The 12,521-nt window shown below is 31.2% G+C and overlaps 2 protein-coding genes and 4 non-coding genes across 9 annotated transcripts in view; 5 read left to right on the forward strand and 1 right to left on the reverse strand.

Annotated features, from left to right (window-relative positions):
* The first annotated feature begins 284 nt into the window (after positions 1–284).
* On the forward strand, positions 285–1,359 carry LOC105218362 (neuropeptide-like 4). 2 transcript variants are annotated; one of them, XM_054227627.1, is made up of 3 exons: positions 285–436; positions 640–866; positions 1,023–1,359. In XM_054227627.1, the coding sequence occupies exons 1-2, from the start codon at positions 425–427 to the stop codon at positions 832–834; spliced, it is 207 nt and encodes a 68-aa protein (XP_054083602.1). In that variant the 5' UTR covers positions 285–424; the 3' UTR covers positions 835–866; positions 1,023–1,359. The 2 variants fall into 2 exon arrangements, with proteins under 2 accessions (XP_054083602.1, XP_054083601.1); XM_054227626.1 differs by having other exon boundaries at positions 640–1,359.
* A 527-nt stretch (positions 1,360–1,886) lies between these two features.
* Trnaq-cug (transfer RNA glutamine (anticodon CUG)) lies at positions 1,887–1,958 on the forward strand. Its single transcript has one exon. It is a non-coding gene; the product is annotated as a tRNA-Gln (tRNA).
* Positions 1,959–5,159: 3,201 nt separating this feature from the next.
* On the forward strand, positions 5,160–5,231 carry Trnaq-cug (transfer RNA glutamine (anticodon CUG)). The gene has a single exon. It is a non-coding gene; the product is annotated as a tRNA-Gln (tRNA).
* A 759-nt stretch (positions 5,232–5,990) lies between these two features.
* Trnaq-cug (transfer RNA glutamine (anticodon CUG)) lies at positions 5,991–6,062 on the forward strand. The gene has a single exon. It is a non-coding gene; the product is annotated as a tRNA-Gln (tRNA).
* Positions 6,063–7,380: 1,318 nt separating this feature from the next.
* LOC105218365 (apoptosis-resistant E3 ubiquitin protein ligase 1) overlaps positions 7,381–12,521 on the forward strand; it is a 33,255-nt gene continuing 28,114 nt past the window's right edge. Inside the window, exons 1-2 of one of the 3 annotated variants that reach the window (XM_054226847.1) lie at positions 7,381–8,067; positions 8,154–8,363. In XM_054226847.1, coding sequence (XP_054082822.1) covers positions 8,156–8,363 — 208 coding nt within the window. In that variant the 5' untranslated portion in view covers positions 7,381–8,067; positions 8,154–8,155. Of the gene's footprint in view, positions 8,364–12,521 lie in introns of all 3 variants that reach the window. The other 2 variants (XM_011193905.3, XM_011193906.3) reach the window with 2 other exon arrangements.
* On the reverse strand, positions 9,523–9,594 carry Trnaq-cug (transfer RNA glutamine (anticodon CUG)). Its single transcript has one exon. It is a non-coding gene; the product is annotated as a tRNA-Gln (tRNA).

The following is a 12,521-nucleotide window of genomic DNA, read 5'->3' on the forward strand; positions in this document are numbered from 1 at the left end:
AATTAAACAAATTAAATTATAATAAATACATTTCTGCAAAATGATTAGGAAAAAATAAAATTAAAAGCAGTTCAAAACAAACATCTCAAACTGCTCATAAAAAAGAGTTCTACTTATACGTAAAAAGAATGTTAAATGAATATACGAAAATCTATAAAGAAATTAAAAAAAATACACCAACTGAATGCTAATGAAACGCCAATAGTTTCAAATAACTATTTTGTATACAAATCTTTTACGATATATGCATATATGTAAGTAAGTATATGTAGGTGTATGTTCTATTTGAATTGGCGCGCTAGCGCAACTGTGAGCCGGCAAAATCGTGCATATAAATAGAGCAGCGATTTGCTGGTAAAAGACATTCACAAAACAACCAGCATTCCGCTAAGAGCAAACCAAACGCAAACAACTAACTAACAAAATGTTCAAGCTTGTAAGTAAATAGTTGAGGATAATAGTATAACTATTTTTTTTTTTTTGTTTTTGCTCTCGCATTAAATTACAACAGTGTGTTACATAAGCATTTAATCCTCCGCCACTTAGCAATTCAATAATCCGCGAATGGAACAATTATCTTAGTACAACTGGCGAGTATTACTAATATCCATTCTCCTCTTTCCATTCGTTTACTTACAGTTCGTTGTCCTTTTCGCTGCCCTCTTCGCCTTCGCTGCCGCCGGTCCATCACCCGTTGCACGTCCAGCACCACTGCCAGTGGCCAGCCCTCATCCAGCTCCAGCACCAGCACCAGTACCAGCACCACAATTCTACTATAGCGGCTATGCCTCACCCTACTCGTACGCCTACTCTGGTTACCCATACTACGGTTAAAGGGAGCATGGAAGTGCTTAGTTCACCAGTCCTTGTGTGTATGTGTGGTGTGGTGTGGAGTGAATGCGTACAACTACAACTACAACTATGTACTATGTAAGTGAGCGTAAGTGAGCTGTGGGATTAGCGAAATTCATACGGAAATTATAGAAAGGATTATACGAGTAATCGTACTGATACTGAGGCGTTCAAGCGGCGGCTCAGCTCGGCTCGCCTCGATGCAGTTGCATTTTCCCCACTAGAGTTACAATATACTCGTTTGCTATTATTAATTCACTTAGAGCAAAGCTTCCACACACACGTTGGCGGATGGACTATAGGACTAATTGCTCAATTGTTAATGGACCAGGGATAATGGATTTTGGATAATGCACTTTGGCAAATTTTAATTAGTTTTAGTCTTGATTTAAGTTTTGCTGTTGTTTGTTTGTTATTTGAAGACTCAATACCTCTCATGACAACAAATATGTCCTTATATGAAATTGTTAAAGAAAAAATTTGAATACAAAAAATATTGCAAACATATTTACAACGATGTTTATTGTCAAAAAATAAGTAATGTTATAAGCAAGGGCCAAAGTCGGGAGAAATGGCTATCAGAAAAGTAAATGTGCTAAAGACGTCCAAATGACACCATTGAGCTTTAAATATCTACAAGAGGACAAAATAAGAAGAATTGAAAAAAAAATTGGTTCAAATCGGTCGAGTAGTTTGTAAGGTCTGAAATTTCACCTGAAAATAGGCGTTGCCACACTCATAATTATATTTTAAAATTTATCCATATGTAAGAGTCCTATCCCTATCGTTAATCTTAATGTTTTCGCCGACATTTTTGTGGTAGTTTCAAACATAACCGATATATAAGAGGTGGACGTTTCTACTCCACAGTTAGGGCGCTATGCATCTAGTATATATTAAACCTTTTTTTTTTTGTGATAACTCTTAAAATTGCAGTCTACTACTTTGAACTCAGAAAAATGAATTTTGAATTATGAAGAAATATCCTTCCGACAAAGCTAAATGACAAGTGTCCAAACCCAAGGGTGTTCGACGGTTCCATGGTGTAGTGGTTAGCACTCAGGACTCTGAATCCTGCGACCCGAGTTCAAATCTCGGTGGAACCTACTAATGTGAATATACCTGATTTATTTTTAATGTACAGTATCATTTGTTTTGTTTGATTTATCCAAATGTTACGTTTATTATCATGATGACATGAAAAAAATAATAAATTCAACTACAATGGGGGATGTGATACTTAAAAATATATCTTAATATAAAAGTCTAATGCCGATATACAATGACGTTGTCAAACGAACTTTAGTGTCTTTTTTATACTCTCGCAACAAAAGTTGCTAAGAGAGTATTATAGTTTTGTTCACATAACGGTTGTTTGTAAGTCATAAAACTAAACGAGTTAGATATAGGTTTATATATATCAAAATGATCAGGATACGCGACGAGTTGATATCAGGATGTCTGTCTGTCCGTCCGTCCGTCCGTGCAACGGATAACTTGAGTAAAAATTGAGATATCTTACAAAACTTGGACCACGTATTCCTTGGCACCCTGAGGAGGTTGCTTTCGAAAATGGGCAAAATCGGAAAATTGCCACGCCCACAAAATGACGAAAACCAAAAACCTATAAAGTGTCATAACTAAGCCATAAATAAAGTTATGAAAATAGAATTTGGAACATAGGCTCGAAAAGTGAGCGTAACCCCGCCCCCAAAAAGCTATATAAACCAAACTTTCTTCCTTTAGCCGTTTCCTTATACAGTCCAAAAACGAAAGAAATCGGATAATAACCACGCCCCCCTCCCATACAAAGGTTAAGTTGAAAATTACTAAAAGTGGGTTAACTCACTAACGAGAAACGTCAGAAACACTAAATTTTACAGAAAAAATAGCAGAAGGAAGCTACATTCAAATTTTTTTTACAAAATGGGAAATGGGCGTGGCTTCGCCCACTTATGGGTATAAAACCATATCTCAGGAACTACTCGACCGATTTCAATGAAATTCGGTACATAATACCTTCTTGACACCCTGATGACACATGTGAAAAATGGATGGAATCGGTTCATAACCACGACTACTTCCCATATAACTAAATTTTGAATTCCATCTGATTCCTTCACTTTATAATGTATACATAATGAACCAATGAAAATAGCGGAATAAAACTTTACACAAATAGTACATATCATCTCTGGCTTCACTTTAGAAAAAATTGTCGAAAACGGACAATAACTTTTCAAGGCCCCTGTTATCGAACATGTTGAACTCCGCGCCTAAGGGTAAATTTTAACCGAAAATATGTATTAATCTCTCTGAGAATTTAATGTAATTCAGAGGAAATTGTTTATTCTAATAGTGTGTCTCGGTTCCAAAAATTATTAAAATCGGATAATAACATCTCCTAGCTCCCATATACCTAATTATAGGTTTTTAAAAAATACGGTGGGCTTTAATCTTCATATATGTATTGGTTAATATGTGAGATATCTTAGCGAAATTAAGTGAGTGTATAGTCTTGGATATAGTGTACCTTGCTGGTGAAAATGAATGAAATCGGTTCAGGAATTACCTCAGCCCTCAAACACTATATTGGAATATACTAACTATATTAAACTTTATGCCGAATTTATAGGTAAATTTGTGTGTTATCTTAATAAAATTTCTTCAATAAATTGCGAGAGTATAAATTGTTCGGTTGCACCCGAACTTAGCCTTTCCTTACTTGTTATACACCAGATTTAGTTTATAAGGGCTTTTAGGTTTTGGAAACGATGCGCTTTAGTTTTATAACAGAATTACTCAATTAGGAGGAAACCTTATATATATATATATATTTGGCGTAGGAACCGCTTTAAGCGAGCCACTCAGAGCGCGCCACTCATTCCTCCTTTTTGCTTTTTGGCGCCAATTGGAAACACCAAGTGAAGCCAGGTCACTTTGCACTTGGTCTTTCCACCGGAGTGGAGGTCGTCCTCTTCCGCGGCTTCCTCCAGCGGGTACTGCATCGAATACTTTCAGAGCTGGAGTGTTTTCTTCCATCCGTACAACATGACCTAGCCAGCGTAGCCGCTGTCTTTTTATTCGCTGAACTATGTCAATGTCGTCGTATAAATCGTACAGCTCATCGTTCCATCGCCTGCGGTATTCGCCGTTGCCAATGTTTAGAGGACCAAAAATCTTGCGCAAAACCTTTCTCTCGAAAACCCCAAGAGTCGTCTCATCGGATGTTGTCATCGTCCACGCTTCAGCGCCATACATCAGGACGGGAATAATGAGCGACTTATAGAGTTTGATTTTGGTTCGTCGAGAGAGGACTTTACTTTTCAATTGCCTACTCAGTCCAAAGTAGCACCTGTTGGCAAGAGTGATTCTGCGTTGGATTTCAAGGCTGACATTGTTGGTGTTGTTAATGCTGGTTCCCAGATAAACGAAATTATCTACAACTTCAAAGTTATGACTGTCAACAGTGACGTGGGAGCCAAGACGCGAGTGCGCCGACTGTTTGTTTGATGACAGGAGATATTTCGTCTTGTCCTCATTCACCACCAGACCCATACGCTTCGCTTCTTTATCTAGTCTGGAAAACGCAGAACAAACGGCGCGGTTGTTGCTTCCGATGATATCAATATCATCGGCATACGCCAGGAGCTGTACACTCTTGTAGAAGATTGTACCCTCTCTATTTAGTTCTGCAGCTCGTATTATTTTTTCCAGCAATAGATTGAAGAAGTCGCACGATAGTGAGTCACCCTGTCTGAAGCAAACCTAAGGAGGAAACCTTAGAAGGTTGATAAAGGTTTCTGGCAAGCTAGGTTGTTTTTAAAATACGATTACGAATCGTTCCACTTGAATATGTAATTTAAACAAAATATTTCATTCGATGTATATATATTTGCATATATGTATTTTCCGTTCTAAGTTCTATAATCGAGTATTTTCATACAAATCGAGTACATTTCATATGCATCTCCATCTCCTTAAAATGCAATCTCTTTTATATTTTTTATACCAAACATATGGACTTAGACCCACAAAGAATGGCAACTTAACATATTATTATAACTTAACCTTAATATGACAATGTTTGGTATTATATTGAAAACAACCGAACTTTAAATTCAATTGTTAATGTAAGAATTTCATTCAACGTAAGAATTTCATACTGTTGGCTTAAGCCGGCTAGGCGAATAAGCCTTTATAAATTCATGTCGAACATATAATTATTAGGTAAGAACATATAATTATAAGGTAAATTTATTTCAATACAAAATTTGGAAGACTGAAGGCAGATGCGATACTTAACAGGTTCCATGGTGTAGTGGTTAGCACTCAGGACTCTGAATCCTGCGACCCGAGTTCAAATCTCGGTGGAACCTTGAGATCAGGGCTTTATTCACATATTTTAATATAAAAAACAGAAGCACAATAATTTTCGTCTTAGTTAAATTCTTAAAAAAATCAATTGAATAAAATAAAAACTCACTCTATCTTTAAATAATTTTAATATGAATGCAGGAATCAATGGTATTACTTGTAGAAAATTGTTACATAGTATAAGCAATTAATTTCTTTTAAATATAAATTTACTTTTTTCTTATGTCTACAAAGCAAGGTAGGTCAACGAATATGAACTTAGCTTCAACCAAGCTCTAGCTGAAAGTCCATAAGCAACGCCGGTTTACGAAAAGTACCATGATATCGTCCCCTCAATATAACAATAGCGTATGTGTTCATACGCCATTATTTTTTTATTGCATATTTAGAATGTCCATCATTGATTATATGTCTGGTCAAAATTTCGTCAAATTCTACTTCCACAAAGTGGGTCAAAATGTCATTGGAAAATGGTGTATAATTTCATGTTCAAAAATTTCCTTCATTTCTGATTTGACAAAAACTTTAAACTCGATTTTCTCAAAATCCAAAAAAAATTATGTGCTATTGTTATATTGAGGGGACGATATGTAAGTCATATCTGCTTAAGCAACATAATTTAGATTTTTCTTACTCTTTAAATATCATTTTTAATATATATATTTTTTTTAATTATTTGCTTTATTTTTTTCAACCAATAACATCTTCAATCTGTCAACCAAAAAATTACGCTTGCTATTTTGGCCAACGACCTTCACCGCGGTTCCATGGTGTAGTGGTTAGCACTCAGGACTCTGAATCCTGCGACCCGAGTTCAAATCTCGGTGGAACCTTCTTAAATAATTAATATCCAAATGTTAATATTTTTTTTTTTTATTTGAACATGAAGATAATGAATGCAAAAAAACATTAATTTATCACTCTTGTCGTACCTTCTTATAAATAAATTGAAGTAACATAAATTTGCTTGTAAAACTAATTACGCATTTGTTAAGTAAATAAGTAACGAAGTTGCCAGCTTGCTTACATTTTGCTTACAATCATGAAGTTTAACAGAAAAATGGCACCACAACGGGTTTTAAGGTATGTGTCTTTGCTAAATGTTGCCAGTGTTGTTAACAACTACATTTGTTTAGAACTTAAGGGAGATTTCATTTAGAGTATGAGAAAAACTGGATTCCGATTTTTAGCGCAACCAAGATTTATATTTCTCCGAACTTTTTAACAACGAATAGAAATTAAAAGCCAATAAATATAATATTTTTTTACGACTTTGCATATACTGTTGAACTTTCCTAACTCGAATCATCATAATTCATAAAAAAAACTTCGATTTAGAAAGACTTCGAGTAATGGAAGGTAATTTGTATAAAATTATGACTTCTATTGCCAAATCAAGAGTTCGAGTTATGGATAACTTCGAGTTATCGAAATTCGAGTTATGGAAGCTCAACTGTATTTGTATAAATATGGCATATAAAGTTAGTCAATCTAATCTATCATATGTCAATTTAATTTTTTTACATTTTAATTCATATTTCATTTCATAAAATTTTTTTCGTTTTATTATTTTTTCATAATTAATATATTTTTCCAAATATAATATTTTTGAGTAATTTATTTTTAATTTATAATTTTATATAATTTAAAATTTGTATTATATTATAATTACAATTTCTTATTCTTATTTTTTTTTTTCTAAAATTTAAATATTTCTTCCATTTCTAAAATAATTTATTTAAATTTGTTTTTTGTTATTGAGTTCCTCATTATGTTTGATTAATTTATCTAAAAAATTATTTTATATTTTTCTATATTTTTAGATAAATAATTTAATTATTTTAATGGAAAAATTTTAATTCCTTATTGTATTTATTTTATCAAGCTTATTTAAATTTTATTATTTTTCAATTAATATAGTCGCATAACTGGCCGCGGGTAATTACCGATAAGACCGCAACACTGTTTATGCTAAAAATAAACTCTTGAGAGCTTTCAGCAATATTTCCATAAACATTTACTTCAATAACAAACATTATTACAAATTTATTTTAAATATGATTTATTTTCAATAAAATTATATAGTTTTAAGCGATAAAAATTCGCTTTAAAAATAATATTAAATTCATAAATAATTTATCAATATAAATTACTTGTTGAATGGCTTAGTAAAAAGCAACAACACAAATGTAGTGCGAGTAATCAAAAGTTAATAAGTTGACAGTTCGAGTTGACGTTTGACTTGTTGTGATTTTTCAGCTTCGCTCTTTTTTTGCTTCCTCTCCTCAAACCGCACATGACAATGTGCCTTTTGGTTTTGTTTTGATTCGAGCTGCAGCACCACCACCCGCCCACTTCCCAACTTGTGCTAATTCAATGTTGACCAAAAGTCACCCACCCACACAGTTCATAAGTATAGGAAATGAGCAAGAGCAGACGTACGAATCGTGTATGTGACAGATAAAAAAAATAAAATAGGCATTCACTTCCCCGATTTCAGTAGCTTCTGTGAGTTGTGCGTGAGTGAAGTGTTTCGCTGGCTTTGCCAGTGAATTCGCAAGTGAAATTGATGAAAAGAAATTCAGAAAGAAACACAAATTCTACATATGCAAATTATACGTATTTGTTTTTGCATTTTCATACAAAAACCTATAATTATAACTGAAAATATAAGCAGCACAGCTGGAGCACCGTGAAACGGCGAGCAACACATTTGTAGTAATGTGACTGAGACTGTGATGCACCGAGTGGTCGACTAGCTTGAGTTGCTCACACACTTGAGTTGCATTAAAATTTAATTGCGGTGCACTATCAGGTGCAAAGTATGCACATAAACGAGTATGTGATTTGTGTATAATAAAAGTGCATTTATCATTATTGTGTGGTGTGTGCAGCAGTCGATTTCCTTCTTTCTTCATATACAGTTATGTCAAAACGTCTAATGAAGTTACTTGTCGCCCTTGTCCTAACCTCGATGTTCACCGTTTCGTTGCTGAAATTAGTGCTACTGCTATGGACCACCTATCCAACATGGTTGTATGCGGACATTGCAGCGCCTAATGATCCCACCACCGTCGATGAATGGTTGGAGCAACAGCAGTTGTCGCAGTATAAGCAGCTCTTCCGGGACAAAGGTGAGTTGCTTTTGTTTTTTTTTTTGTTTCTGTTTCGATGGGTGGGTGTGTGTGGGAATCGGAACTGCATATTGTTTTGTTTATTGTTCACCTTGTTCACCGCGCTCTTTTCGCCCCCTTTCCGTATTTTCGCTTCTATTTTGCTTTGCAAATTTGTTTTCAGTTTACTTTATTGGCAATTTTCGCGTTTACTTTATTTCGTATGCGCTTTTGCAATTGAGCGATGAATTCTCATACACGCTCTCAGTTAAAATAATCTGGCAGCGTTGCCATATTAGTTGGAATGTTTATAAATTGTACAATGTGTTGCTTTGAGAATTTTAAATGAGAAAAATTTTATTCATTAAACGTAAAAAAAAATTAAAATCATTAATTTGTATTAATTTTAATTTTTTTTTTAATATTTTTTTAGAGTAAAATTTTTTTTTTAAATTTTCTATATAAATTGTATGTAATTCGTCTTAATTAACATGAAAATAAATTATTTCAGTTCCAGAAAATCAGAAATTATATAAAATGAGAACCTTTCTGAGATAAAACTCATCAAAAAAACAAGAAAAAACTGCACGAAACACAGAATTTAAGCATTGATAAATTTAAAATCTTTGAAAAAATTATATAAAAAGTATGCTATTTATATAAACTATAATCGCCGGATATAGTCAAATATGTCTTTATACTATATATGAAATATGTATACAATGTAAGCCCATGAGACATGATTACCATTTTTAACACATTTTATTTCCAGAATTCCTTTGTATTAACTAGGAAATTTTAATCTAATCTCTTATTGAATATTCATATCTTCAAAGTTATGTAATAACTATATATGTATATCTATACTCATGTATAGACACGCTTTCTGCTAGGTATGCCTTTCTTAATGACATTGGCGCACGCATGATTAATAGAATTTTAATTAGGCACTCCCAAAAGACTGTTTTCTTATGGGCCAAACACTATGAAGTCATGCAGATCAAATTAAGAAATAAGTTCTAAAACACATATACATCTATTATATAATATAAACCAAAGTATGACTTTATTTATATATGAAAATAATTAAAAAATGGAAAAAATTTTATGCATTAAATCACTAATGAATAAATAAAAATCATATTTAAAATAATAAAAAAATAAAAAAAAAACTTTTCTTAGGTTCCACCGAGATTTGAACTCGGATCGCAGGATTCAGAGTCCTGAGTGCTAACCATTACACCATGGAACCACATATTTACCGTTAGCATAAGTTATCACTTGACAGCAAGCGAATGAATGACAGTTTGTAAATGAGAGACAAGCAAAAAGTTGCCATATCGCTTTTAAGTGATTTATTAAGATATACATTTGTCAACAGTATACCAAAATACAGTTGATCTCCTTTTTACACGGTTTTTTCTTGCACGGTTTTTTTTTTACACGGTGTTTTTGAACACTTTCAAGATACCAATTTTACACGATTTTACTTTTTTTACACGGATTTTTTATTTTAATTGTATACTTTTTTGCAATAAAATCAAAATTCCATACACAAATCCATTGCTGTTAATAGAATTTAATAAATTCTAAATTAGGTTTAAACTAAAAAATACAAATCTTAGATTCGAAAGCCATTGAAAAGGTTGCAACAATTTCAATACGTAAACAAATAAATGAAGCTGTATGAAGAAGTAGGAAAAAAGAAGACACAGCGATTAATGACGGAACTTTGAAATGTATTATTTTTTACCATTCCCAGAATAGTTATTGTTTGTTCCTTCTACCAGTAATATGTACATACATATGTATAATACCAGAAAAGTCTATAACAACAACAACAGTGTAAATTCTCACTGTACGAATAGATAGATTTTCATGTAAAATTAGATCTTTTTTACACGTTTTCTATTTTTTGCACGATTTTTTTCTTAAATTGGTCCCAATAGTGAGTTTTATATAAAAATTTGATTTTTTTGCACGGTTTTTTTTTACACGAGTAATTTACTGTCCCAGTTAACCGTGCAAAAAGGAGATCAACTGTAATAAAAAAAAATATTATTGAAATTTTGAAAATATTATTTCGAATAGTATATATTTTTGATAAAATTTAATGTATTATAATTAAAAATTAAAAAAATATTAATTAAAAAATGTTTATTGAACATTTTTCGTTTATAAAATGCTAAAAAATTATTAAATGTTATATTTTTTTTATTACATTCTTAAAGCTTATATCTTATTGAAATTTAATGTAATTTTGAATTTTTTGTTATTAAAAAATATAACTACATTTTATTTTTATTAAAAAAATATTTAAAAATAATTTTTACAGTTAAAAAAAAATTAAATTCAATTAAAACTTTTTTATAAATTTTAATTTTTTTTAAATACATAAAAATGTGTATATTAAAAATATATTTCTAAAATATTTTACCACTTTAAATTGATAAAAAAATTTAATTTTAAAATAAATAAATAAATTTAAAAATTTTTTTTTAATTATTTTTTTTTATTTTAAAAATTATTAAAAAAATTTTATAAATAACGAAATTTTTAAGGGTTATTTAAAAAAATATTTTTACAGTTTAAATAAATTTAATTTCATTTTTTTAATATATTAAAATTATTTTGTTTTTAATTTAAACAAGTATTAAAGATATATTTCAAATATTCTTTTCCACTTTAAATTTATAATATTAAATAAATATTTTTTATTTTATAAAATTAATTCTCGTTTAGGATAATTATTTTTAACTTTCTTTGCAATCAATTTTGAATAAAATTATTAAACAAAATTTCGTTTATTAAGTGATAAAAAAAATGTTTAACTGATTTTTTATTAAATTCAAACATTTAATATTTTAAATGAAATTTAAGGAACTTTTTATTTTTTTTTTATTTCAATAAATTTTCTACAAATTTCTAAAATTTTCTAAATGTTTTTTTATTATAATTATAAATATTTATAAAAATTATTTTAAATATTTATAAAAATATATTTTTTACATAAAATGATAAAAAATAATGAAATAATTTTTTTATAAAATTAGATCTCATTCAGAATTAATTCCTTGTAACTGTCTTTGCAATTACTTTTGCATATCTAAACCACTTGAGTACCACTCTCCTCAATATTACTGTATAACCTCATTATTAATCTCAATACACCACCGCCCCTCTTTCTTTCTTTTTCACTAATGAACTTTGCTTTTTCTTTTGTGTGATTTTGCGTTTCTTCAAAATGCACACACAAACTCCCATATTGCATAAATTAAATAAGTAACAGTCACACAGAATTATTAGCAGCATCGTCTTCGGTAACCAACGACCCGCCAAGCTACTCTTCGCTTCGCTAATTACGCATACTTCGGACGCAAAGAAGAGTAGCGAAAATCTCAAACTTCGACAATTAATCAACTAACCAACGGCTGAAAATGCAAATTTAATGAGCTTCAACAGCGAAACAACGACATTCAAGTGGCCGGCTGACTGGCTGGCTTAATGCAATGCAATAAGAAGCTTTTTGTGTACGTAAAATTTCGATGATAACCCAGTGGGAAATTTTTGGGTTAAAGAGATTGGGATTACAAACAGAAAAAAACTTAAAATTATTTTTTCTGTTTAAAATTATTTTTTCTGTTTCAAATAGAAAGTAAATTTAAAATGTAGAACATTTTTATAAGACCTGCAAAGTTCGGACGGAACCGAAAATTTAACGAAATACTATTATGGAAAGAGCTTTTGCTAATTTTTTAGTAACGAAATAATCATGAAATATAAAAAAATGGAATAAAAATGTCTCATGAATTTGAATCCTGTACTCATTAAAAAACCATTACTTCAACACTCTCCTCACTACAAATGGAGATTTTCCTTTTAGGACACATTGAAATAAAAATACTTAATTAATATGAACTCCTCCCTATCCCCTCTAAACGTAAACAACGAACATTGGCTATTCTATAATTGAAGTCAGCGAGCGCCAAATGGCATTTTTAAATCCAACTTAATATTTTTTAAACAACTTAGCTCCCAAAAAGCTCACTACTGACATTTGGCGCTCTCGAATTGGCGTGCTTGTGCTCTCTATTTTTCTCTCACTGTACACGTTATCCTTAGCGTAACTTTTGCTGAGTGCATATAAAATCAATGGCCAAAGTCCTTTTGAGTTCAGTT

This window comes from Zeugodacus cucurbitae, chromosome 3 (assembly GCF_028554725.1).
Source record: "Zeugodacus cucurbitae isolate PBARC_wt_2022May chromosome 3, idZeuCucr1.2, whole genome shotgun sequence".
NCBI lineage: Eukaryota > Metazoa > Arthropoda > Insecta > Diptera > Tephritidae > Zeugodacus > Zeugodacus cucurbitae.